Genomic DNA, 26,686 nt, shown 5'->3' on the forward strand with positions numbered 1-26,686 from the left:
AAAAGGAGGCGTAGTGGTTAGCGCGTGCGGCAATTTAGCAAGCGCTATACCGTGTGTTAAGGCCCTAGTGCGGCTTTGTAAAAGGAGCCCTAAGTCTAACAAATATCAGCCGAGTACCTCACCTAGGCTCCGCCCTAGACCTTCCCAGGCTTTGCCCCTGACTCCACCCCTATAATAGTAATGCAATTTCTTCTATCCATTTTTCATATACACAATATAATCTTATTAATACATAATAATATCTACAAATTTAAAAAAACCCCACAAAGCACACTGTACCCACATAAAATGTTCATCATTTATATTTGGAGGTTTTTTTCCCAAAAATGTCAAGACAGATGACTAAAATATGCAATGTCGCCTCAGTAACACTACAGAAAAATATAGTGCAAAATATAGACAGCAGCAATAAATTCGCAAAACTGATAAATTTCACTAAATTGAAAATAAAATAATTTTTCCTACCTTTATTGTCTGGTGATTTCATGAGTTTCTGGTTGCACTTCCTTCTGACTGTGCATCCAATATTTATTTCTTTTTGCCTTCTGCACACGGACCTCATTCCCTTCCCCAACCAACATCGCTCTCTGTCCCTCCATGAGTCCAACTTTTCTTCCTCTCTCCTCCACCCCTATTGGCAAATATGTCTCCTCCTCTCTCTCACTGTCCATCTGTCTGGAGAGATCCAGACATCTCTCCTAACCCCTCTACTGTCACATCCAACACTTCTCTAGCCCCCCCCCCATATTGATCTGGCACCCATCTTCTTCCCTCCACTCCCCCATAGTCTGGCATCTGTCGTCTTCCCTTCTATCTTTCCTTCCCTCCCCCAGGTGGTTTTTAGCATCATCTCCTTTCCTCTCCTCAGATCTGGTATCTGTCTTCCCCCATCCAGCATGTGCCCTTTTTCCTTTATCCCCTCCTTTTATCCAGTAGGTGCTCCCCTCTCTCTTTTATCCAGTAGGTGCTCCCCTCTCTCTTTTATCCCCCCTCTCTTTTATCCAGTAGGTGCTCCCCTCCCCACTTTCCTTCAGCGTCTTCTCACTCTCTCCTCCCTATTTCCCTTCAGCGTCTGTTCCTTTCACCCCTCCCCCTTTCTCTCCACTTCACTTTGTGCAGTCCAGCAGGCCCCTCCTGATTGCTGCGGTCCGGGCATCTCATTTCCTCCCTTCCTTCCCCTCACCTTTGCTGGTAATTTTCATTGTTTCCGAGCAGCCTGAGCCTTTTTCTCAAGTTGCGTGGCCTGAGCCTTTTTCTCAAGTCGTGTGTGGCTGCCCGAAACTTCTCATCTGACGCAACTTCCTATTTCTGGTTGCGTCAGAGGAGAAGTTTCAGTAGCTAGCTTTGGCGGGCAGGAAGGAGGGATCCATCGCGGTGGCTTCGGCGGGCAGGAAGGAGGGATCCATTGCGGCGGCTTTGGCGGGCAGGAAGGAAGAAGGGATCTCCGGTGGGTGGGCAGGAAGGAGGGAACCCTGGCGGTGGCTTTGGCGTATGGGTGGGCAGACAATATCCTCGGCGGTGCCCACATATGGGTGACGTCATCAGCGGAGCCCGGATGCGGAAGCTGGCAAGCAGACTTGCTTGAAGAAACTAGAAGTTTTGAGTTGACCGCACCGCACATGTGCGAGTGCCTTCCCGCACAGCATAGGGCGCGTCTTTTCAGTTTTCCGCGGAGCCAAGAAGTCCATCTCTGACTCTCTGCGTTTTAACTTCGTGCCTTCTCTACATTGTGGTTTGCGTTTTTTTCTTCACAAATTGCTGTTTTTCCTTTTCTTTCTTTAAAATTTTTTAAAAAAATATTTTACTTTCTTCCGTTCAGCTGCCGGGGCAGGCCGCTCGGCCGCAGCCCAGAGGCTTTGATTTTGCGGTAGTTTTTTCTCCTAAGTCCCGGCCAGCAACGGGCTTCAAGAAATGTAGCCAGTGCCAACGTGCGATTTCCCTCACGGACCCACACCGTTGGTGCCTCAAGTGCCTTGGGCCGGATCATCAACCGAAGTCGTGCGAGCGCTATGCTACTCTTCAACCTTGAGCCGTAAATGTCGTCGTCTTTTGGTGGAGAAGCTCTTCGGGATGGATTCTTCCTCCGATCCCTTAACTTCGAAGGCGACCTCGGCCTCACCTTCGACCGAGACTCCTGCTTCTACTGCTTCCACCTCAAGCCTCATCAGACCTTCGTCGTTTGCAGGGGCTCTCTCCTCGACGACCTGTATCCTCAGATCAAATAGCTCAGCAGAAAGTTCCAGTGGTGGTGCTTAAGGTGCCTAAGACTTCTAAGTCGAAGCACATTTTCATGCCTCTGTGGAACCTCCAGCCAAAGTAGGTGGTCCGGTTTCAGACGCGGATCCATCCTTGTCTGCTTCTTTCCAGACCATGTTGGAGAAACAATTTATTCAGTTCCTCACTAATATGGGACCGAAGCTTCTTCCTCTCATCCAGCCTGGGCATTCTGCAGACTCCCGCGAGGTCGAGCCTCTTCCTTTGCCTCAGTCTGAGCTTGCACACTCTTTACAGGGTGCAGAGTCTCTGCGAGTGTCTGGTCTGGCATCCAAGCACGTGAAGCAAGGAGCAGATTTTTTGCAAGTGCCTCGGCAGGAATCCTCACACTCTATACAAGGAGCAGAGTCTTTGGGAGTGCATCAAGGTTCCTCCATCAAGCCTCTGGAGCTTTGATCCACAGCCTCCAGTCCTATCCATTCCTTGGTGGCATCGGCTGCTTCTGTCTCCGAGGCGAAATCTCCTCGATCTTCGAGATCTGCTTCCAAGCACCATTCTCACCAAGGATCGAGGCCTTCATCGAGGCATACTTCCAGGCATAGTTCTAAAGAATGTCTGTCTTCAACTAAGCCTCGATCTACTCCTACTAGACCGCCGACTCCTTGATCGAGGTCTCCAATTCCACACCTCGAGGATTCAGCGGTTTCGATTGCTCCATCCAAGTCTCCATATTCTTTTGATGCCTTTTTTCCTGCCGAAGCTTCATCTTCGACCCAGGCTGCCTCAACGACCTTCTCGAGGCAAAGCATTGGCGGGTCAGCAATCTTTTTCATCTTTTCTTCGTCCGATGGTTGTTGACTTGGATCTTCAATTAGATGCTGGTTCCAAATACTCTAAGGAGTATCTTGAAGTCATGCATCTTCCTCAACCTCCGGCAGAGTCACTTAAGCTCTCTCTTCACAAGCTTTTGTCTCAGACTTTTGCCAGATGCCTGGAGACCCCTTATACCATTCCAGCTGTTCCAGGCAAATTGGACTCTAGGTATAAAACTCTCCATCGCAAAGGGTTTGACAACTCACAGTTATCTCATCAATCCCTGCTTGTGGAGTCAACCTTAAAGAGGTCCCATCCTTCCAAGGTTTATGCCACTGTTCCTCCTGGAAGGGAAAACTGGACAAATTTGGACGTCGTATCTATCAAAATTCTATGATGTCCTCTAAAGTCCTTAATTATAATTTTTATTTTATTACTTATTTTGAGTTCCTCATAACTCTTGTACCTAAATTTTTGAGTTATTTGGATACTCAAAACACTTTGAATTTCAATAAAAGTCATTGCTTCTCTATCCCAACTCAGATTACATCTCCTTCAGTCGTCTTATGATGCCTTCGAGTTGTCTGCCTGGGCGGCTGCTTGCTCTGTAGCAATGCGTCGCCTTGCCTGGCTTCGTACTATTGACAAGGACCCTAATCTTCAGGATCGCTTGGCTAATATTCCTTGTGCAGGCAATGACCTCTTTGATGAATCTATCGAGGCAGCCACCAAGAAGTTGTCTGAACATGAAAAATCTTTTGCTTCTATTGTCAGACCTAAGCCCAAGCTAACTCCTGTCAAGTCTACACGTCCTCCTATTTACCAGAGGCATTTTGCTCCAAGGGCGGCTCCTTACACTCGCCCTTCTCCTAAGAAACAGCAGCCTCAGAAGCAACAAAAATCTCAACCTTCTGCTGCACCAAGGCTTCACAGCCTTTTTGACTGTTTACAACAGAGCATAACCTCCATCGTTCTGTCTCTGACTTCTCTTCCCCCTATAGGAGATGGATGACAATTACATCCGACCTCTGGGTGCTGACCATCATCAGGGAAGGATACTCTCTTCATTTCACTCAGGTTCCACCAGAGTTTTCTCCAAGAGAGTATCCTTCCAATTCTTCCTAGACCACCCTTCTTCTTCAGGAAGCTTAAGCTCTGCTTCTTCTCCATGCCATCGAACCAGTTCCGTGTTCTCCCCAGAAATTTTTTCCAGCCGGGTGGCATGAAAATGTAGCCTGGTGGGGCAGGATGGGGAAATTTTGTGGTGGGGAAAATTAAGGGCTCCTTTTACTAAGCTGCAATAGTGTTTTTAGCGCATGCAGAATTGCCGCACTACACGGCTAGAACTAATGCCAGCTCAATGCTGGCGTTAGCGTCTAGCACGTGTGGCAATTCTGCGCGAGCTAAGCACGCAGTAAAACCACTATCGTAGCTTAGTAAAAGGAGCCCTAAATGTGTACTATTTGTATTAGTTAATTATTATTAGTTATTTTCCAATGCTCAATATGACTGCCTTTCTTAAGGTTTGACACTTGTTCCATAATTTTTTATTAAATTTAAGAAGTATCCAATTCTAGAAGTGAATAATTAGATATTTGACCTCTTTCAAATGGTATAGAGCAGCGTTTCTCAAACTTTTATAACTGCGGCACACTAAGGCAAATGTTTTTTGTGGCACACTAAATACATGTTTTTCATGGCTGGAAAAAATTTCTAGTTTTCAAGGTCCAATCACGTCAAATAATGATGCTTATCTGGGCAGTTGTATAATAAAAAGAATGGATAAGATAACATGAGAAGTGAAATTGTCATGAATCAGAGGGATACATACCCTGTAGGTCCTAAAAGCAGGCTTGTGGATTAGATATAAACTATGAAGGCAGTGGTGTATCTAGCATATGTGACACCCGAGGCTCATCATTTTTTGACACCCCCCTCCCATCTGTATGAAAAACATAATTTTTAGTAATAATCCACACATCACACAAGAGTGTACCTAGGAAAAGGCAGCATCTTACATACTGCACTGAGCAGTACAACATCAATACACCAATTGTAAAACTAAACAAGCCAAACTAGTACAGATCAAGCCTACACAGTCAATCCTAACTGAAAACCATGTCTTTCAAATACACAGAAAACACCTTCGCCTAGTATGGAATATGTAATCACAAACTAACCCCTCTCCCTTTTACAAAACTGTAATGTGGGTTTTTAGCCATGGTGGTAACAGCTCAGACTCTCATAGAATTCTGAGCAATTACCACCATGGCCGATGCTAAAAAAACGCTCTACAGTTTTGTAAAAGGGGGGATAAAATAGAAAAACGTAGACAAAGGTTAAATTGAACCACTAAGAAGCTGGACTTTGCATACAATGCAACACCACAGAAACAGCGATGCATCTCCCCTAAAGCAAAAAAATAAATAAATATAATTTTTTTCTACATTGTATTCTCTGGTTTCTGCTTTCCTCATAGTCTTGTCACTCTCTTCCTTTCATCCACTGTCTACCCTCTCTCTGCCCCTTCTAAATGGCATCTTTTCTCCTTGTATTCCCCTTCCATCTCTCCCTTCACCCCTAGTATTCTGGCATCCATCTTCTTCCCTTCCCTCCTCCAATGGTCTGGCATCTCTCTCCTCTTCTTCCCTTCCCTCTTCCACACCCCCATGGTCTGGCATTTCACTCTCTCCTCTCCCTTCCCCCCACTTCCATCAGCATCTGCCCCCTTTCTTTCCCTCCAACCCAGTACCATCCGGTATCCTTCCCCCTTATGTCTCTCTCTCCTTTATCCCCGGACAAGCAGGCATGATATTCTCACATGTGGGTGACGTCATCTACGGAGCCCCAATGCGGACAGCTTTTTCAAGCAAACTTGATTGAAGATTTAAAGTTTGCTCTGCTGCTCCACGCATGCGTGCCTTCCTGCTCCACTAGAGGGCGCATCCCCCCTCGTGGTCTCCAGTTCAAATTTTTCCGCTGAGCCTAGAAGACGTGTATTTTTAGGCTCTGCCCCAACTGCCTTCTAGCACTGCAATTTTTTTCTTGTTTTAGTGATTTAGTCGCTGTGCGCGTTTTTTATTTAATTTTTTATCTGTTCCTGCTTCTTTTTGACCCGGAGGCTTCCGGGTCGCTGCGGCCGCGTGGCTACTTTGGCCTCGGCCAGTTTCGTTTTTCTATGTCCCGGCCTTTGACCGGCTTTAAAAAGTGCACCCGGTGCGAGCAGCTTCTTTCCATCACAGACCCGCATCGCCGGTGCATCCTCTGCCTGGGGGCCGTCCATCCAACCGACTCCTGCCCCCAATGCGCTACTTTTCAGAACCGGGCCCTTCGTCGAACCGGGCCTTTTCACCGCCGACCAACCCTCTACCTCGGCCTCGAGGTCGACCCCGGCCTTGACCTCGGCCCCGAATACCTCGGCACCACCTCGAGACTCGACCCCAAAGACCTCGAGACAGCAAAAAGCCTCGGCCCCGAGTAAGTCTCCTCTTCCTTCTTCAGGTTCCGCACCAGCGAAGAAGCCAGCCTCGGGGACACCGGCGACGCATGGTGGAAGCCCCATGCTTTCAGCCCCGGCGAAGCCTTCTAAGCCTTTGGGCCGTGCCTCCACCGCACGGGAATACTCTGATATGAGGTCGCCCCCGGTGGAGTGCACCGAGGCATCGGACATGCCCTCGATGCTGTCCGTGCCCGTTTTCCAGGACCTGCTCCGGGCGATGATCTCGTCGGAGCTGTCCGCTGCACTTGCCCATCTACAATCGACCTCGCGTGCGCTGGACCAGCCTGAGCCTCGTGTCGAGCCACTTCGGGGCAAAGTGCGCCAGCTTCGCCGCATTCCATCCTCCTTGGATTCCTCCCCGAGATGCTCTCCCTCCTCGGACCGCCGTGGGGCAAAGCGTCGCGCTAAAATGACCGAAACCTCAAACCGCCGTACCTCTAAGAAGGCCTGGAGTTCTCCCACACTACGAGGCCGTTCACCGACGCCCCGTACAGGACCGCTGAAGGTGACTGAGTTATCACTCTCCAACCCTCACATCCTCCTAACTCCCCCTCGGACCGGGGCTCCGAGCCGAGGTCCCAGGCTTTCGCCGAGGGAGTCCAGGTCGAGGTCACCGATTCGACATCGATCGGTACCCCGTACCCCGGCATCGTCTCAGAGGGGCTCCTCGAGACGACGTAGGTCCTCGACCCCGGAACACTGCCACAGTGTTTCCCCGTCTCGGAGCACGGGTCAGAGCATGAACCTCGATACTCGAGGGAAGCCTCCCCGTCCTTCTCCGCCCAACGGAGGTCTCGTTCACCGTCCCCACACGGGGCCCCGGGAACGTCTCGTCCCCTCCTTCACTCGCTTTGTCCAGGACATGGGCCACGCTCTGGACTTAGACCTCCAGTCCGACTCAAGATACTCTAAAGAGTACCTGGCGGAACTAGATTTACCGTCACCGCCCAGAGAGTCCCTTCGCTTACCGCCCAATCAGGTACTCCAACAGGCTTTCTTCAGGAATCTGGAGACCCCCTATATGGTAACAGCTGTCCCCTCCAAAATGGAGTCCAAGTACCGTACAGTACCATACCCAGGTTTTGAGCAACCACAGCTCTCCCACCAGTCGCTGTTGGTAGAATCTTCCCTGAAAAAGGCTCACCCCTCCCGGGTCTCAGCGGCGGTCCCCCCAGGTCGAGAGGGCAGGACCCTGGACAAGTTCGACAGAAGACTGTACCAGAACTCTATGATGGCCTCTAGGGTACAAAGTTACACTTTCACCTTCACGTCCTACTTGAAACATCTCATTGGACTGTTGGGAGCCTTTGCGACCGTCCTGCCGGCCTCACGCCAAGGAGCCTTTAACCTGCTCCTGGAGGTCTTCTCCAACCTACACCTCCATTTATTTCACGCAGCCTATGATGGCTTCGAACTTTCCTCCAGAGTGGCAGCCTTCGCTATCGCCATGCGCCGCCTAGCCTGGTTACGCCTTGTCGACATGGACCCCAACTTACAGGACCGGTTGGCTAACCTCCCCTGCGTGGGCAAAGAACTTTTTGATGACACTATCGAGGCAGCTACGAAACGCCTTTCAGAGCACGAACGCTCGTTTGCCTCCCTCGTTCGGCAAAAACCAAAACCGCCAACGTCCAGGCCGTTCAGGGCCCCTCCTCGCCGCTACCCTCAAAAGTCTACCCCTGCCTTCTCACGGCCTCCACCCAGACGCCCGCAAGCTCACCATCGGGTTCTGCCCAAGTCCCAACCGCCTGCGACCGCCAAACCATCCCCGTCCTTTTGACGGGATAAGCGGATGGGGGCTGACCCCCTCCGCCACAGCCTCAGGCCTCCTTCCCATCGGGGGACGCCTCAGAGCCTTCTACCCGCGCTGGGAACAAGTCACGTCGGACGCATGGGTCCTTGGCGTGATCTCATCAGGATACTCTCTCAACTTTCGGGAAAACCCTCCAGACAATCCTCCAAGAGCGTGCCCTCCCAACCGAACTCAGTTACCCCTCCTTCTCTCAGAAGCTCGAGAATTGCTTCGCCTACGGGCAGTGGAGGTGGTTCCCCCCGACCAACGGGGGAAAGGGTTCTACTCCCGTTACTTCCTGGTACCAAAGAAGACGGGAGACCTGCGCCCAATTCTAGACTTGAGGCGACTCAACAAATTTCTGGTGCGGGAAAAGTTCCGGATGCTTTCCCTACCGATTCTCTACCCTCTCATCGACGAGGGCGATTGGCTCTTCTCCCTCGATCTGAAGGAAGCCTACACACATGTTCCAGTGCACCCTGCTCACCGCAAGTACCTGCGCTTCCAGGTGGGGGACCTGCACCTACAATACCGAGTCGTCCCCTTTGGCCTGGCGTCGTCACCCCGAGTCTTCACGAAGTGCCTCGTGGTGGTCGCAGCTGCCTTACGCGCGCAGGGCCTCCAGGTATTCCCCTACCTAGACGACTGGCTGATCAAAGCCCCGTCCAGGGAGGGGGTTATCTCAGCGACCCGACAGACTATTATTTTCCTTCAAGGTCTGGGGTTCGAGGTAAACTTCCCAAAATCCCAGCTGCGCCCCTCTCAGTCCTTACAGTTCATCGGGGCAGTGCTGGATACGGTTCGACTCCGCTCCTTCCTTCCCCTTCCACGTCAAGAGGCGTTAGTAAGTCTGAGCCGAAGGATTTCGCTGCTGACCTCGGTATCAGCTCGGCAGATGATGACTCTTCTGGGCCACATGGCCTCTACCGTCCACGTCATACCCTTCGCCCGCCTCCACCTGAGGATCCCTCAATGGACCCTGGCCTCCCAATGGCGTCAGGACCGGGACCCAATCGACCGTCCCGTGACAGTGACTCCTTCCTTGCAACGATTGCTCCTCTGGTGGGCAGACTCTTCAAATCTATCCAAAGGTTTACTTTTTCTCGCCGCTCCACACAGCAAGGTACTCACCACGGATTCGTCGGAGTACGCTTGGGGAGCTCACCTGGATGGCCTACGCACTCAGGGGATGTCAACAGAGGACCGCCGCTGCCACATCAACGTGCTGGAGCTTCGGGCCATCTATCTCGCCGCTGTGGCTTTTCAACATCTGCTCCACGACTGGGTGGTTCTCGTCCGAACCGACAACCAGGTAGCAATGTACTACGTAAACAAGCAAGGGGGGACGGGGTCTCGGGCCCTCTGTCAGGAAGCCCTGCGTCTCTAGAAGTGGGCGATCTCCAACAACATCTTCCTTCGAGCGGTGTACATACAATGAGAGCGAAACTGCCTGGCAGACAGACTCAGCCGCCTTCTCCAGCCACACGAGTGGTCGCTGCACGCTCAAACCTTACGACAGGTGTTTGAGAAGTGGGGGACTCCTCAAATAGATCTGTTCGCCTCCCCCCTCAACCACAAACTCCCTCAATTCTGCTCCCGGATGTACTCCCTGGACCGCCTCGAGGCCGACGCCTTCCTCCTAGATTGGGAGGGAAGGTTTCTATACGCGTTTCCGCCTTTTCCTCTGATTCTGCGGACGCTGGTCCATCTCAAACCGGTGCGAGCCACTATGATCTTGATTGCTCCTCGGTGGCCACGCCAGCCTTGGTTTTCCCTTCTACTTCAACTCAGTACCAGAGATCCACTACCTCTGCCTCTGTTTCCCTCTCTGCTATCACAGAGCCAGGGTTCGCTGTTGCATCCAAATCTTCAGTCTCTTCATCTGAATGCTTGGTTTCTCTCCCCCTGACTTCTCTCCCTGTGTCGCAATCAGTCAAGGAAATACTGGAAGCCTCGAGGAAGGCCTCGACTAGAACCTGCTATTCCCAAAAGTGGACCAGATTCTCGTCCTGGTGCTCATCGCACGACCAGGACCCGGTGTCGGTCCCGGTCCCCTTGGTCCTGGAGTATTTGCTCCATCTTTCTCACTCCGGCCTGAAGACCAACTCCATTCGGGTACATCTTAGTGCAATTGCTGCCTTCCATCAACCCCTGGAAGGAAAAGCCCTTTCACTCCATCCCTTAGTTTCTCGTTTCATGAAAGGTCTTTTGAATGTCCACCCTCCCCTCAAACCTCCCCCGGTGGTTTGGGATCTGAATGTGGTCCTGGCTCAACTCATGAAACCCCCTTTTGAGCCATTAGACAAATGCCATCTGAAATTCCTCACTTGGAAGGTGATCTTCCTGCTCGCACTTACTTCCGCTCGGCGAGTTAGCGAGCTACAGGCGCTGGTGGCGGACCCACCTTTCACGGTATTCCATCATGACAAGGTGGTCCTCCGCACTAACCCTAAGTTCTTGCCTAAAGTGGTGTCTGATTTTCATCTCAACCAGTCCATCGTCTTGCCAGTTTTTTTCCCCAAGCCCCACTCTCACCCCGGAGAGACGGCGCTACACACGCTTGACTGTAAGAGAGCGTTGGCCTTTTACCTCCAACGCACTCAGTCTCATCGGACAGTCCCACAATTGTTTTTGTCCTTCGACCCTAATCGACCGGGTCGCCCAGTTTCCAAGCGCACCTTGTCCAACTGGTTAGCTGCTTGTATTTCTTTTTGCTACGCTCAGGCTGGTCTCGCGCTGCATGGTCGAGTAACGGGACATAAAGTCCGAGCGATGGCAGCCTCTGTAGCCTTCCTCCGGTCCACACCCATTGAGGAAATCTGCAAGGCTGCCACGTGGTCTTCGGTTCATACTTTCACCTCCCACTACTGCCTGGACACATTGTCCAGGAGCGATGGCCGTTTCGGCCAATCGGTATTGCGTAATTTATTGGCTTAAATTGCCAACTTCCCTCCACCCCTTTTCAGTTAGCTTGGAGGTCACCCACATGTGAGAATATCATGCCTGCTTGTCCTGGGATAAAGCACAGTTACTTACCGTAACAGGTGTTATCCAGGGACAGTAGGCATATATTCTCACAACCTGCCCGCCTCCCCGAGGTTGGCTTCTTTGCTGGTTAAGTGAACTGGAGACCACGAGGGGGAGATGCGCCCTCTAGTGGAGCAGGAAGGCACGCATGCGTGGAGCAGTAGAGCAAACTTTAAATCTTCAATCAAGTTTGCTTGAAAAAGCTGTCCGCATCGGGGCTCCGTAGATGACGTCACCCACATGTGAGAATATATGCCTTCTGTCCCTGGATAACACCTGTTACGGTAAGTAACTGTGCTTTCTCTGCACACCAATTCCATCAGCATCTGCCCCCTTTCTCTCCTTCCACCACCCTGACCCCCTTTTTCTCCCTCCACCACCCTTCTATGCTCCTCTCTCCTTCCAAACCAGCAAGGTCCCATGATGTCTATTGCCTCTGCCTCTGGAAGATGAAAGTGACGTTGGAGGGGGTGGGCCGGCAGACGCAGGGAGTTGCGGCAAGGTTCCTCAATGACTGCAGCTGCCGGCCCACCCCTTCCGACATCACTTACGTCTTCCGGAGGCAGAGGCGGCAAATGCAGTCATCGCGGGATCTTTCTGCACTTCAGTGCGGCTGCTGACTCTGCTTTGGAATAAGTACGGCAGCTGCGCTGAGATGCAGGTGCCATTTAGAGCAACTCGGAAGGTTCTGGATCCAGCCGTCGGCTGTGTACCCCCCCCCCCTAGGGCTGGCATCCGGGGCGGCCTGCCACTGTATGAGGGGACAAAGAATGGATAACTTGACCGATTTAGACATGTCATCAGGGCTGTGGAGTCGGTAGATAAATGTTCCGACTCCTCAGTTCCGACTCCAGGTACCCGAAATTTCCTCCGACTCCACAGCACTGGTTAATTTTCAGATCGTTAAAATGGAATGTCAAGTTGAGAGAAATGAGCATTTTCGACACCATCTTCTTTTTGCTTTTAATGAAGGTTCTAAGACCGCAGAAGCTGCTCGCAACATTTGTGCTGTGTATATAGTGGGTGCTATAGCTGAAAGAATTGCTCGTGATTGGTATGCCAAGTTAAAAAATGGAGTCAGTAGATAAGTGTTCCGACTCCTCAGTTTTTTGTACTTCTGACTCCGACTCCAGGTAACCGAAATTTCCTCCGACTCCGACTCCTCGACTCCAACTCTGACTCCACAGCCCTGCATGTCATACAATTATAACCACAAAAATATGTCATAAAATGTAATTCTAAACTCAAAAGACTCCAGACGAAAAGCAGACTATAGAAAGGAAACCAGAAAAGACCAAACCCATAGTACTAAGATCCAAATGCTAAAATCAGACGTGTCCATTATGAAGAGACGTGTGGATCACCGCTAATTATAACGAGTGAGTCTTTAAAATATGAGACAGTAACGGATAGCCAGACTTGGTGGACGAAAGTGACAAATACTGGAGCCAAAACCAGAGCACCGTGATGAAACTTGAATGGAAATATGGATACCTATTTATACTTTTGAGTAAAATTGCGATGCGAACATGTCATAGAATAGAATAAATAATGTGTAAACTAAAAACCAAGAACAACATATTGTAACTCCAAACTCAGAATTAATGAAATAACATGCTAAAAGAACTTACCCCCTCCCCCTAAAATAGGGCATATACATACTTAAAATGATGTCTGGTTACAAACAGTATGCCTAGACTATATAGACCTAAACAAGGCAAAAGTAAACCTATGGGAAATGAACAGCTGATAATACAGGGTGTATCTTGAAAACATAAGCCAATAGTAGCTCAAAGACAAGCCGACCGGGTAGATGAAAAGTGAAACCTGGGAAAGATCTAAATTATTGTTCAAATGAGCTTCTTTTAAAACCAAAGAATAAAACCACAGCACTCGGGAAAGTAAAAAAGGGAGAGTAAAATGGACTTCGAAAAGGTCCCTGCACTGATGAGATAAACTCGTACGCAGAATAAATGTGAACACGCGACAGTGGGGCTATGATATTTGATCTGTTGAAAGAGGCGCCAAAAAAGTGTCGGCAGTGAATTGAATGCACATTGATAGGGGAGGGGCATCGGGCTGTTAAAAAAGGCTGCTTTAATAAATAAATGAAAATACTGGTGAAAAACTAAATAAAAAACCAAAACCATGCTAAAATGCCGAACCTGATTGCAAGTGGTAGTGAAAGTAGCATAAGGCACCCGTAGTACTGTTAGTGCCAGAGCTGCTTAGAATAAAGAACCGTGCTGTACATGAGGAGAAAAAAGAAAGAATGAGGTGATAAGATGTAAAGTACTGGCCCCTCACTGCACCACTTGATAAAACTAAGGAGCGATGTTCTAGAGCAGGGGTGCCTACACTTTTTGGGCTTGCGAGCTACTTTTAAAATGACCAAGTCAAAATGATCTACCAACAATAAAATTTTAAAAAAACACAAAGCACACTGTACGCATAGAAAATATTAATTAACATTCCTATTCCGGGTTTTTTTCAAAGAGGTCAAGGCAGATGACTCTATGCACTGTCACCTCAGTAACAACCATAGAAAAATAGACAAATATACACCCCCTCCCTTTTTACTAAACCACGATATCAGTTTTTAGCACAGGGAGCTGCGCTGAATGCCCAGCGCTGCTCTCAACGCTCATAGGCTCTCTGCGCTAAAAAAACACTTGCGGTTTAGTAAAAGGGGACCATAGTGTAAAATATAGACAGCAGATATAAATTCAGACACATTTTGATCACTAAATTTAAAATAAAATTATTTTTCCTACCTTGTTTGGTGATTTCATGAGTCTCTGGTTGCACTTTCTTCTTCTGACTGTATCCAATCTTTCTTCCCTTCTTTCAGCCTGTATGCTTTCTCTCCTCCAGACCTCATTCCCTCCCCCGACTTTTTCTTTCTCTCTCCCTGCCCTTTCTTTCTTTCTCTCTTCATGCTCCCTTTCTTTTTTTCTGTTTCTCTTCTTTCTAAACTAAACTAAACCTTGGGTTTGTATACCGCGCCATCTCCGCAGCGCAGAGCTCGGTACGGTTTACAGAGTTAAGAGGAGAGGAACTACAATGAGGGGATATAGGAGAGGGACTAAGGAGATAGAGAGGGACAGGATACTGGAGAACGGGAGGTGATTAGATTTTTGAAAAGAGCCAAGTTTTCAAGTGTTTGCGGAAGGATTGGAAGGAGCTTGAATTTCTGAGCGGGGATGAGAGGTTGTTCCAGAGTTCTGTGGTTCTAAAGGGGAGGGATGTTCCAAGTTTTCCTGTGCGGGATATAACTTTTATAGAGGGGAATGATAGTTTCAGTTTTTGGGAGAGTCTGGTGGAGTGTGGGTTTGAGGAATTCCAAAAGAGTGGGATAACGGGAGGAAGGACAAGTCAATGAAGCTGTCTGCGCAATGTGCGGCGGCGGCAAAAAGAGCGAACAGAATGCTAGGAATGATTAAGATGGGGGATCATGAACAGATCGGAGAATGTTATCATGCCGCTGTACCGGGCCATGGTATGCCCCACCTGGAAAACTGCGTCCAGCATTGGTTGCCATACATGAAGGACACAATACTACTCAAAAGGGTCCAGAGAAGAGCGACTAAAATGGTAAAGGGACTGGAGGAGCTGCCGTACAGTGAGAGATTAGAGAAACTGTGGGCCTCTTCTCTCTTGAAAAGAGGAGACTGAGAAGGGACATGATCGAAACATTCAAGATAATGAAGGGAATAGACTTAGTAGATAAAGACAGGTTGTTTACTCTCTCCAAGGTAGAGAGAATGAGATGGCACTCTCTAAAGTTAAAAGGGGATAGATTCCGTACAAACGTAAGGAAGTTCTTCTTCACTCAGAGAGTGGTAGAAAACTGGAACACTCTTCCGGAGGCTGTTATAGGGGAAAACACCCTCCAGGTATTCAAGACAAAGTTAGACAAGTTCCTGCTGAGCCAGAAGATACGCAGGTAAGGCTAGTCTGTTAGGGCACTAGACCAATCCAGATGCTCACCCTGCCTTTCAAAGTTTGCTGCATGACTACTCCTTTTCTCTTCAGGCAACTCCACAGATGGAGGTATAAGGAGAGATCAAGTTCTCATGGCCCCAGGAATGGAGGTAGTCAGTCAGTGGGGTCCACTGGCTTTCCTCTCTATGCAGTGGTCCATGTTTTTCCTATAAGTGGGGTCCACTGGGTTTCCTCTCCATGCAGTGAAGTCCACGTTTTTCCTGTAACAAAAAAAAAACCAAACCCAAAACTTTTCCATTTTGAATTCTTGTGTTTTATTTTTTTGAATGTAATGTTGAAATTTGATGTAGGCATATTTTGGAAGAGTTTAAAAAAAAAATTTCAAAAGATAAGAATGACAAGGATTTACCGTATTTTCACGCATAGAACACGCATACGCGTATAGCGCGCAGGTCCAAACCATTTGTGTAAAAATTTTTTTTATATAGAACGCACACGCGTATACCGCGCTTGCTGCTATAACCTCCTCCCGCCACTCCTGCTTACTCCCTCTTCTGGCCTGCGAACCGGCATCCTCCCCTCCACTCGCGTCACCCCCCCCTGCGATCCTACATCCCCCCCAGCACCACAAAGACAACGGTCGCTTACCCAATTGGGCACCAGCACCAATGCACAGGATGTGCCAGTGCCAGTGCCCGAAGATCCTCCCTCGCTGGGCTGGGCGGTGCGAGGGAGATCCTCCCTCTTCCCTGTGCTGGGCTGGACTGGGCTTTGAGCACTTGCGCATGCTCAAAGCCTTCTGGTCTCGCTCTCTCTGAGATTCTGAATCTGAGAATCTCGGAGAGAGAGAGACCAGAAGGCTTTGAGCATGCGCAAATGCTCAAAGCCCACTCCAGCCCGACACAGGGAAGAGGGAGGATCTCCCTAGCACCGCCCAGCCCAGCCCATCCCAATGAGGGAGGATCTTCGGGCACTGGCACGTCCTGTGCATTGGTGCTGGTACCGGTGCCCAATCGGGTAAGCGACCGATGTCTTTGCGGTGCTGGGGGATGTAGGATCGTGGGGGAGGGGGGATGATGCGAGCGGGGGGGGGGAGGATGCCGGTTCGCAGGGGGGATGCCGGATCGCACTGAAAAAAAAAATTTGATGGATCCAAGATGGCGACTGCATAGGTTGGACATGAGTCTGCTCCTGACAACCTTCTCGTATTAGCAAATTTTTTTCTTCTAATTAATTATTTCTTACCGAGGATGCCCAAGCGGAGAGGGAAAAGCGTCGCTGGCGCCTCGCGACGACTCGGGACTCCCGCGGCCGGCGGCATCGAGGAGCTTATCCGGCGCATGCAGGCATGTCTGCAGAAACAGGGCTGTCCCCGCTAGAGACGCTGCAGGGGAACGGCGTGCAGCAGACTTCCTTGGGGCTTGTGACTTTCAGCCCTGAAACGCGAGTACCTCCCCTGCATCCTCAAACTGCCAGTACCCCGAGGGAGGGGGAGCTTCCAGGAGCTGGAGCACTTCCCCTACCAGAGGCAGCAGAGACCGACCTGGGGAATGGTGATTCAGACTCTCAGTTTGTACTGGGGAGCTTGAACATGGAGTTTGAGGCTTCAACGTCGGTGGGAGCTGGTTTGGCTCAGCCTGAACAGCAGCAGGAAGACTTGCCAGTGGGTGAGCATAAGACTTTACATTTAAAATTTCCTCAACTTATAAAACCCCAGAAAGTAACGTTGGACGCCCTGTGGGACTTGGTAGCTACTATACCTAAAACTATAACCTCTCAATTTAATCAAGTGGAAGAAAGGCTTAAAGAACATGATAAAGAAATTTCAGGATTACAGAAAATTGCCTGTGACTTTAAATCACAATTTGAAATTCAACACCAAGATACTAAATCCCTTAAACTAATACAGGAGGCTTTAATCAAAGATAATACTAATTTGAGGAGAAAGCTTGAATCACTTGAAAATTTTTCAAGAAATAATAATCTTAGATTGATTAACTTTCCCAGGATCTCTACAATAACTCCTAGAGATATGCTTAAACGTTACTTAGTGGAAATACTTGAAATTCCTAATTCGTCTATTCCACCATTTACACAAGCTTATTATTTGCCTGTTAAAGAATTTAGTGATCAAAAGAATCCTCAAGAAGCGAATCAAGAAGTGATTAAACAACCTTTGGATATAACCGCTTTATTATAATAATAATAATAATAATAACTTTATTCTTATATACCGCCAACAATCTTGCGACTTCTAGGCGGTTTACAGCAAAGAATATTGCAATGTACATTTGATAGTAACAGCATTAATGATAATAACAACAGTTATGTATTGTAGGGTCGTGAAGTACCTTGCGGTTTGCACAAGGTTGAAAGTTAGTGATTGGGGTTATCAGTTTACAAGAACAGATTTGGGGAGTGATTACGAGGGGGGTTATTGTCCTTGTTCGTTGCCTAGGTATTTTGTGAACAGGTATGTTTTCAGGTGTTTCCTGAATTCTCCATAGTTGTTTGTGTGTGTAATTAGTTTAGCTAAGTCTTTGCCCCATAAGGCTGCTTGATAGGATAGAAGTTGTTGATGGTATCTCTTATATTTGCATCCTCTGGCTGGTGGGGAGACGAATTTCAGGTGTAATCTTCTCTCATGTCTGTTGGTTGGGTATGAGAAGAGGTCTGTTATGTATTTAGGGGCTATACCTGATAGTACTTTGAAGCATAGACATACGAGCTTGAACTTCGTGCGTGCCTCCATTGGTAGCCAGTGCAGGAGTCGGTAGGAAGGGGTTATATGATCGGACTTCTTCAGCCCGAAAATCAGCCTGACTGCTGCATTTTGTATCAGTTGTAGTCTCTGCATTTGCTTCTGGGAAATTGCCAGGTGGGTGATGTTACAATAATCAAGGTGGCTTAATATTAGGGATTGTACCAGTATTCTTAATGCTGAAGCGTTGAAGTATGCTCTTATGGATCTAAGTTTCCAGAGAGTGAAGAACCCTTTTTTGACTAGGGAGTCCACATGGTCTTTCATAGTTAGACCTTGGTCTAGTATTACCCCCAGTACCTTCATTGTTGGCTGGATGGGGTAGTTAAGATTGTTTATGCGTAATGATTTTGTCGTGATATTTGAGAGTGGCGAGGCTATAAAGAATTTAGTTTTATCTGAATTGAGTTTCAGTTTAAATTCTGAGGTCCATTGTTCCATCAGGTTTAGTGCTTGTGTTGCTGTGGGGGTGATATCGGAGGGAGAAGTATTGAATGGGATAATGATTGTGAAGTCATCTGCGTAGCTGAATACTTTTATACCCTGTTGGGCCAGCTGCATGCCTAGTGAAGATATATAGACGTTGAAGAGTAGTGGGGATAGAGGGGACCCCTGTGGAACGCCTGATGGGTTTCTCCATGTTTTAGAGAGGCTGCTGTTGAAGCGTACTTGATAGGTGCGGGATGTGAGGAATCCTCGGAACCAGTCAAGTACTTCACCTCCGATGCCGATTGTGTCTAGACATTGTAGCAATTTTTTGTGATCCACCAGGTCGAAGGCCGAGCTCATGTCAAATTGCATGATTAAGGCATTATGTCCCTTGCTGAGTAGGTTGCGTGAGTATTCTAGGGTAGCTGCGATCACCGTCTCTGTGCTAAACAGAGGTCTGAAGCCTGACTGGGTTTCATGTAGTAGCGAGAACTGATCAAGGTAGTCCATCAATTGGGTCATCAATTATTTTTACGAAGAATGGAATGGATGCTACCGGTCTATAGTTAGTTACTAATGATAGGGATTGTTTATGATTTTTTGGAATTGGGGTGATTATAATGTGACCGTTTTTCGTTAGAAATTTTCTGTTTTTGAAGTTATTGGTCATATTATTCCACAGTGTTAGTTTGAAGCCTAATGGCGCTGCTTTCATAATATTGGGGGGACAGGGATCAAGGATGCAGTTTGATTTAGTATATTTGTTGTAAAGTTTTATGAAGTTGCTCCATTCTAGATCCTGAAAGGAGTTCCAGAACATATCCGCTGGTATTTCATTTGCATATATGTTGGTTATTTGATTTCCATATGTGTTGTTTGTTGGGCAGTTGTTATTTAGGTTCACAATTTTTGAGTTAAAGTGATGTGCTAGATCATCTGCTGTTGGAAGTTTTGTGTCGTGTTTGGATTGGATGTGGCGTGTGGTATCAAATAAATTTTTAACCAGGTTGAACAATTCGTGTGTGTTGATTCTTTTTGAGCTCATGTCAGATGTATGTATTTTGGATGAGTAGAATGTTTTTCTTTTTTCTTTTATCAGTTGTTTGTAGTCCTTTATGTTTGATTTCCAATTATTCCGGTCTGATATTTCTCTTGTTTTATTCCAGATCCTTTCTAGTCTTCTTACCGACTGTTTCATTTTTAATAGGTCAGAGTCGAACCAGTTATTATATTTGTTTGAGTGGTTTGTTCTGTTTCGTTTAGGAGCTATTTTGTCTAGGATGGATGTGCTAGTTTTCGTCCATTGTTCCCAGAACTCATCCCCTTCGTTTATTTCCTCGCACAATTCGTAATGCGCCCAGTATTCCTCTGGGTTTATGTGTCCCCTTGTGAGATGTTCTTTTTTTATTATCTTTGGGTGAGTTTTTTCTTTTGGTTGGTTCCAGATTAGGTTGAAGTAGTAGGTGAAATGATCGGACCAGATGTCGTGGTGCCAGATACCGTCGGATATAGAAATAGTGGGATTTAGAATTTCTTTTGAGGACATGGCTACCAAGTCTAACTGATGGCCTTTTTCGTGAGTTTGTGTGGGTGAAGGGAGATTGTAGTTGAGTGAGGATAGGAAGTTTTTGAAATCTTTTGTGTCAGGATTGTCCTCGTTCTCTAAGTGTAGGTTTGCGTCTCCTACTATAATATTGTAGGGCGGGGTGATTGAGTTATGTAGAATGAATTCGTAGAAGTCTTCTCTGGCCTTTGACCAACATTTTGGCGGGATATAAAATAGAATGCAGGTGAGGTATTCTTCTAGATCCTTGTTACTAATTTTGCATGCTAGTGTTTCTAATTGGTTGGTTGTATTGGAATCTACTAATTTAAGTTCAAGTTCTTCCTTGAGGATGACTGCCAATCCTCCCCCTCTTTTGTCTTCACGGTTTAACATGAGAATTTTATAGTTATTTGGTATTAGGTCGTTTAGTATTGGATCCTCTTCAGATAGTAGCCATGTTTCCGTTAGAAAGAGGCAGGCTAGCTTCTTGTTGATGATCCAGTCTTTGATTAGGAAAGCTTTATTTCTTACTGATCTAGTGTTGAGGTAAGCACATGGAAGAGTGGTAGTTGGGATGGGTATGATGGGTGTAATGATTTTGATGGGTTTTAATTCCCTTGTTCTTTTTTTGAAGGTACGGTGAGGTCTAGTGTTGCTTGTGATTATTTTAATATGATTTACTCTTTCTTCCTGTAGGTTAGTTAGGAGTCTGATGGTTGTGTCCGGGTATTGAGTGGAGTGAAGTTTTGGGTGGAGTGATATAACGTTCCCAACGTTATTGCTTAATAAATATATCAGTAGGATCAGTAAAAGCTTCATGTTTGCTTGTTTTGTTGTCGCTGGGTCCTTTTCAATTGTGTGTCCTCCAGCTGGATCGGGGGGGGGGGAGCAGGGCTCCCTCGCCGGTCCCGATCTGGCTGGCTTGTGTCGGGTGAGGGCGCTGGGCCCTTTTCTATTGTGTGTCCTCCGGCTGGATCGGGGGGGGGGCGGAGCAGGGCTCCCACGCCGGTCCCGATCTGGCTGGCTTGTGTCGGGTGAGGGCGCTGGGCCCTTTTGAATTGAGTGTCCTCCGGCTGGATCGGGAGGGGCGGAGCAGGGCTCCCACGCCGGTCCCGATCTGGCTGGCTTGTGTCGGGTGAGGGCGCTGGGCCCTTTTGAATTGAGTGTCCTCTGGCTGGATCGGGGGGGGGGGGGGCGCAGCAGGGCTCCCACGCCGGTCCCGATCTGGCTGGCTTGTGTCGGGTGAGGGCCTTCCCTCAGATAGGGAAGTAGCCACTCCGGCTACTTTGCTTCTTTCAGTTGCTCTTACTTTGGATAAAACATGGTTACTGAAGTTATACTTTAAAAATGAACACAAAGACTTTTTGGGACTAAAAGTTCAAATGTTTCCTGATTTGGCCAGGGACACACAGAGGCGTAGAAAATAATTTTTATTGTTAAGACCTGCAATTACTGCCCTGGGTGCTACCTTTTTTCTCCGATATCCTTGTAAATGTATCGTTCATTATAAATTGCATAAGTTTGTTTTCTTTGAACCCTCACAATTGACAACATTCCTGTCTCTGTCACGGCTGGAGAAAGCTCATGATGAATAGATGACTGCTTTATCATAGTCTCACCTATAATTGTTCTTTCCTTTTTAATTGATTACCTTAAATTCCGTTTAATTTTTTTCTTGGATCTTATATGAGGACTTGAGCGAGATCTAAGATGGAATAATTATTTTTTTTTTTTCTCCTTTGTTATTGGAATGTATATGTCATGTTGGATGTTTTTCTTTATTTCTTGGACCTTGCTTTCTGTACAAGTTTCACTTGATTGATTATATTTGAAAGTATATAAATAAATAATTAAAAAAAATAATTTGTATAACGCGCATGGTTATACTCGGTTTGTAAAATCGTGTATAACGCGCGCGTTATATGCGTGAAAATACGGTATTCTCTTACTATTTTGGCTTGAAAAATATATTGAAATTATTGTTTTCGTTCACAGATATTGAAGCACAAATTCGGGAAATTCAAGGAAAGAAGGCTGCTTTGGATGAAGCTCAGGGAGTGGGCCTTGATTCTACAGGTTATTATGACCAAGAGATTTATGGTGGCAGTGACAGCAGATTTGCTGGCTATGTGACATCTATTGCTGCAAATGAACAGGAAGATGTGAGTATTGAAGTGGATATTATTGAAGATCATTTCATTTTTGAATGGTGTGTTTTCTTTTGAATGTACAGCTGGTTTTCTATCCTGCATATCAAGTACTCTAAATGAATATAGAGCTTGCATTAGAATTTGTTTTAAAAGACCAATGATTACTTAATCCTAGTGCTTTTCAATGTTTTGAAATATTGTTTTAATTGTCAGGTGTCGTATAAAAGCTATCATTTTTATCATGGTTCAGAATTAATGTATTTACTGTATGTGTAATTGTCAGTCAGTTGCTAGAGAACTGTGCACAGTTAAATATTTACTACCTAATATATATAATAGTAGGGAATAAAACCAAAGGCCTTTTTTAAACTAATGTGGGCATTAATGGGTTAAATCTATAAAGCAGATGCTAAAATATACATTTGTATATGCTAGTATTCTTAACATTTATATGCATATATTTGCACATATACACGTACATGCCAGATATATACCTATGCACTATTTTGTAAATATTCATTTATCTGAGGTAGCACATATTTTATGGGTGGGTGGCACATGGGCAGAGTGCACGCTTATAACTTATTAAATTCTGTGTTAGTGTGTATCACTGAAACTTAGGAGTGCACAGATCAGCACTATGGCGGGTGTGAGTGCTTGTTTCTAGTGCGTGTGTGTTTACACACTTGGTTATTTTTAGTATTCTATAAAGAAAAATAGGCGCTTAGTTTCCTTTATAAAATATGCACCCTATTAGGTGCCCTCTGGACACCTATATAAGTGCACTGTTAAATAATTACCTCCCTATGTTGGTAAATAGAGGGCTAACTTTCTCTGGAATTATGGCTTTTATAAGGTTTTCTTACTCGGCCTCAATTTTGTTTCTCCTCTTACTAGATTTCTACTGCAATTAACAATTTTGTATGTAATGGAATTATTAAATTCTGATACACTTGTTTTTATTTTTTACTAAGCTGCAGAGTTGTTTACTTTTGCCTAAATTGTTTTCATGGAAAGGTTTACTTTATATAACTTGTGTTGGTTATTCTTTATGTTAATAGGATGATGATGATGATTCATCTACAACCTTGCTTGGGCAGAAGAAGCCAGGTTACCATGCTCCAGTGGCACTGCTTAATGACATTCCACAAACAACAGAACAAGTGAGTAGATATAGTGCAGAAAAAGGCTTGCATAATATTACAAGGTCCCAGTAATATCCTTTTGTTAAACTTATGTATTCAAAGGGAGGCGGGGGATATGATGAGACATTTAAATATTATGTTAATATATACAAAACCAAATTCAAGAACAAGAGGTTATGTCCTCAAGTTGATAGAATCGAGAGCAACATAAGCAAATATTTGTACACCAAAGAGATATGTGAAACAATTGAATTTAAAAGCACTCTGGGATAGAGAATGACACGGTGGTGTTACCCGCGTTTAGCCGCGGCTAACCTGCCGGAACGGGGAATGAAAAATAACAGTCGCTGCAGGGACGGGGACAAGGCCATTCACCGCCCGTGGAGCGGTGAATGGTCTTGTCTCCGCAGTGAGGCATTTAGGATTGCGCGGTCCCCGCAGCCACCACCCGCCCGTAGCGTTTAGCCAGCTCCTTCCCTCTACCTCACCTTAAATTCTGAGTTTGCCGGCTTCCATTTTCCTGAGCTGCACGCGTTCAAAAAGCCGTGCACGCGCGGCTGCGCGAGTCCATCAAGCTTCTCCTCTGACGCAACCGGAAACAGGAAGTTGCAGGAGAGGAGAAGCTTGATGGACTCGCACAGCCGCGCGTGCGCGTCTTTTTAAACGCGTGTGGCTTGGGGAAAAAGGAAGCCGGCATACTCAGAATGTAAGGTGAGGTGGAGGGAGGGAGCTGGCTAAACGCTGCGATCGGGTAGGTGGGGGCTGCTAGACCGTGAAATTGCGTTTGTTCCCGGCTCATACTAGGAAGGAGGGAGTGAAAAGAAAAAAAATTCTGGGCCAAGGGGATGAAGAGGGAAAGAAAGAAACCCACAGCAGGAAAGAAAGGGGAAGACAGGCAGGTGAGCCAGATGCTGGAAGCAGGGGGGGGGAGAAAGAGGGAAAGAAGCTAGATGGGGTTGAAAAGAAGAGACACGCTAGTATGGAAGAGGAAGATAGGGGAATTCTGGACAGAGGAAGGTAACAGAAAGAGGGGAAATTATGTGCATGGGGCATAGGGACAGAGACATAAAGGGGACATGCCATGGGGATGGTATATGGACACGGGGGGGGGGGCAATGGCAGATACATAGGAGAGATATTAGAAATGGGGAAAATAGGAACACAGAAGCGAGATAGTTTGTGGGAATGGGATAGGGACAGAGCTCGCAGGCTCCAGCGGCTTGCACAAATTACATTGTAACGTGCCACGAAAATAAGAGGGAGGGAGGTAGATAGATAGGCCACGCGAGAGGAGCTGAAGGGTGGTAGAAAGGAACACATGGTAAAGGAGGGAGGGAAGGGTGGTGGTGGAAAGGAATAGAACAGACATTGAAAGAGGGTAGAGAGGAACAGACCCTGAAGGGAAATGTGAAAGATAGAGTGGGGAGAAGATGCTGGAAGGGAAGAAGACAGATGCCAGACTATGGGGGAGCGGAGGGAAGAAGATAGGTGCTAGACGAATTGGGGGAGGGTGAAGGGAGAGGCACAGTAACAGCAAATGGAAGACGCAGAGAGAAGACACACAGTGGATGGAAGGAATTGAATGAGAAGATGTGGAAAGCAGAAACCAGACAACAAAGGTAGAAAAAAAATTATATTTATTTATTTATTTTTTGCTTTAGGATAAAGTAGTATATTAGTTGTGTTGATAAAATTTTATAAACAAAGCCCTGCCAGCTGAACATCTCTTTCTCTAGTTCAGCAGCAGGAACTTTGATTTATAAGAAAGGAATAAGCTAAATATTACAGTACTAAGGCTTATATGGATGCTGCGGGGACGGTGACGGGGCGGTGAATGGGATGGCAGGAGCGGTGAAAGGGATGGCGGTGACGGGGCGGTGAAGGGAATGGCGGTGACGGAGCGGTGCAGAGGATAGTGGGACGGGGCGGTGACGGGGACAGATTTTTTTCCCCATGTCATTCTCTACCCTGGGATAGGGACAAAAAACCACTAATTGTGTATAAATTGGTGGTTTTCTTTTCTTTTTAACTTCTTTATTCATTTTATCTCTTACAACAAGTGTATAAATAATTGACATATTAAATTGTATACATCACTTGAATTTCTTATCATTTTGATCTTAATACATAAGAATTAATCCCTTTCCTCCCACCCCTTCGAATCAAATATATCAAAGAAGAATTTTTAAACAAAGAACCAAAATTTACTCAAATTCAGAAACCCTTCCCCCCACCCTTCATCTGCATTTATACTTATAATGGAAAAATGGTATTTTTTCATTGCAAAATTTTATCAATCACCCCCAGACATCTTTAAATTTACTATAATTTCCTTTTTGTAACGCAATTGTTCTTTCCATTTTATAAATTTGACATAACTAGTTCCACCAGAAACAGTAATTGAGTCTACTAGAATTCTTCCAATTAGATGTGATCTGTTGTATGGCGACCCCTGTCATAATCAATAATTTTTTTGATGAAATTTGACTCTGTGTTCTCATTGACATACCAAATAGAATTGTATTATGAGATAGAGCCACAGGATTCTCCAATAAACAGTTTATTTGGCCCCAAATAATAAATTGGTGGTTTTCAACCCAATCCTCAAGACACACCCAGCTAGTCAAGTTTTCAGGATATCAACAATGACTATGCATGACAGAGATTTGCATACCATGGAGGCAATACATGCACATTTATCTTGTGCATATTTGTTGTAGGTGTCCTGAATACCTGACTTGGCTGGATATGTCCTAAGGACTGGGTTGAGAACCCCTGATATAAAGGATGGGAACCAATTTGGGTCTGTTTTTATGTTCAAAAACGTTTTTATTGTGGATTAAAGACAAAATAGAAAACAAAGTCCATCCAAACCAGTATCCAACAATATACAATTTTTATATGGTATACATACCTCCCCTTCCCACCCAAACTCTTCCCCAACCAACCAATACCCTGTAATACCCCTCCCCTCCCGCCCAAAAAATAAAGAGAACAGTACAGAAGGCAACCAAAAGGTCTCAATCGCTCCAGAGGCCAGTACTCTTGTGGCCTTTGGGTAACCTCAAAAATCTGATTCCAAGTAATAGCTTGGTGCTCAGAAGACTCCTTAAGAGATTGTATTCAAAATTAGGCTGCAACCTCAAGGTGATGATGAAATTAAATAAGCCCCCCAAACAAACAGAAATTAACTACGTCTGCGAGCATGACACACCGCCTCTTGGGCCTCCCAAATTATGCATTCCTTAGCACAGCAGCAGATGAATCCAGAGACTAGTGGATAGCACATATCGACCAGCAGGTGGAGATAGAGAAACTGATTAACAGGTGGTCCTATAGGTTGGCATTCCTCCTGTATATCCAGT

General features: G+C 46.5%; 1 protein-coding gene across 3 annotated transcripts in view; it reads left to right on the plus strand.

The window, feature by feature from the left end:
• The window catches only part of SF3B1 (splicing factor 3b subunit 1), a 236,498-nt gene that overhangs the window by 2,405 nt on the left and 207,407 nt on the right, over window positions 1–26,686 (plus strand). For all 3 annotated transcript variants that reach the window (XR_004539704.1, XM_033947227.1, XM_033947231.1), the window contains exons 2-3: window positions 22,022–22,188; window positions 23,238–23,339. Coding sequence is in view for 2 of the 3 variants with exons in the window: in XM_033947227.1 (XP_033803118.1) it covers window positions 22,022–22,188; window positions 23,238–23,339 (269 nt within the window). In the remaining variant the exon portion in view is untranslated. The remainder of the gene's footprint in view (window positions 1–22,021; window positions 22,189–23,237; window positions 23,340–26,686) is intronic.

This window comes from Geotrypetes seraphini, chromosome 5 (genome assembly GCF_902459505.1).
Source record: "Geotrypetes seraphini chromosome 5, aGeoSer1.1, whole genome shotgun sequence".
Lineage (NCBI taxonomy): Eukaryota > Metazoa > Chordata > Amphibia > Gymnophiona > Dermophiidae > Geotrypetes > Geotrypetes seraphini.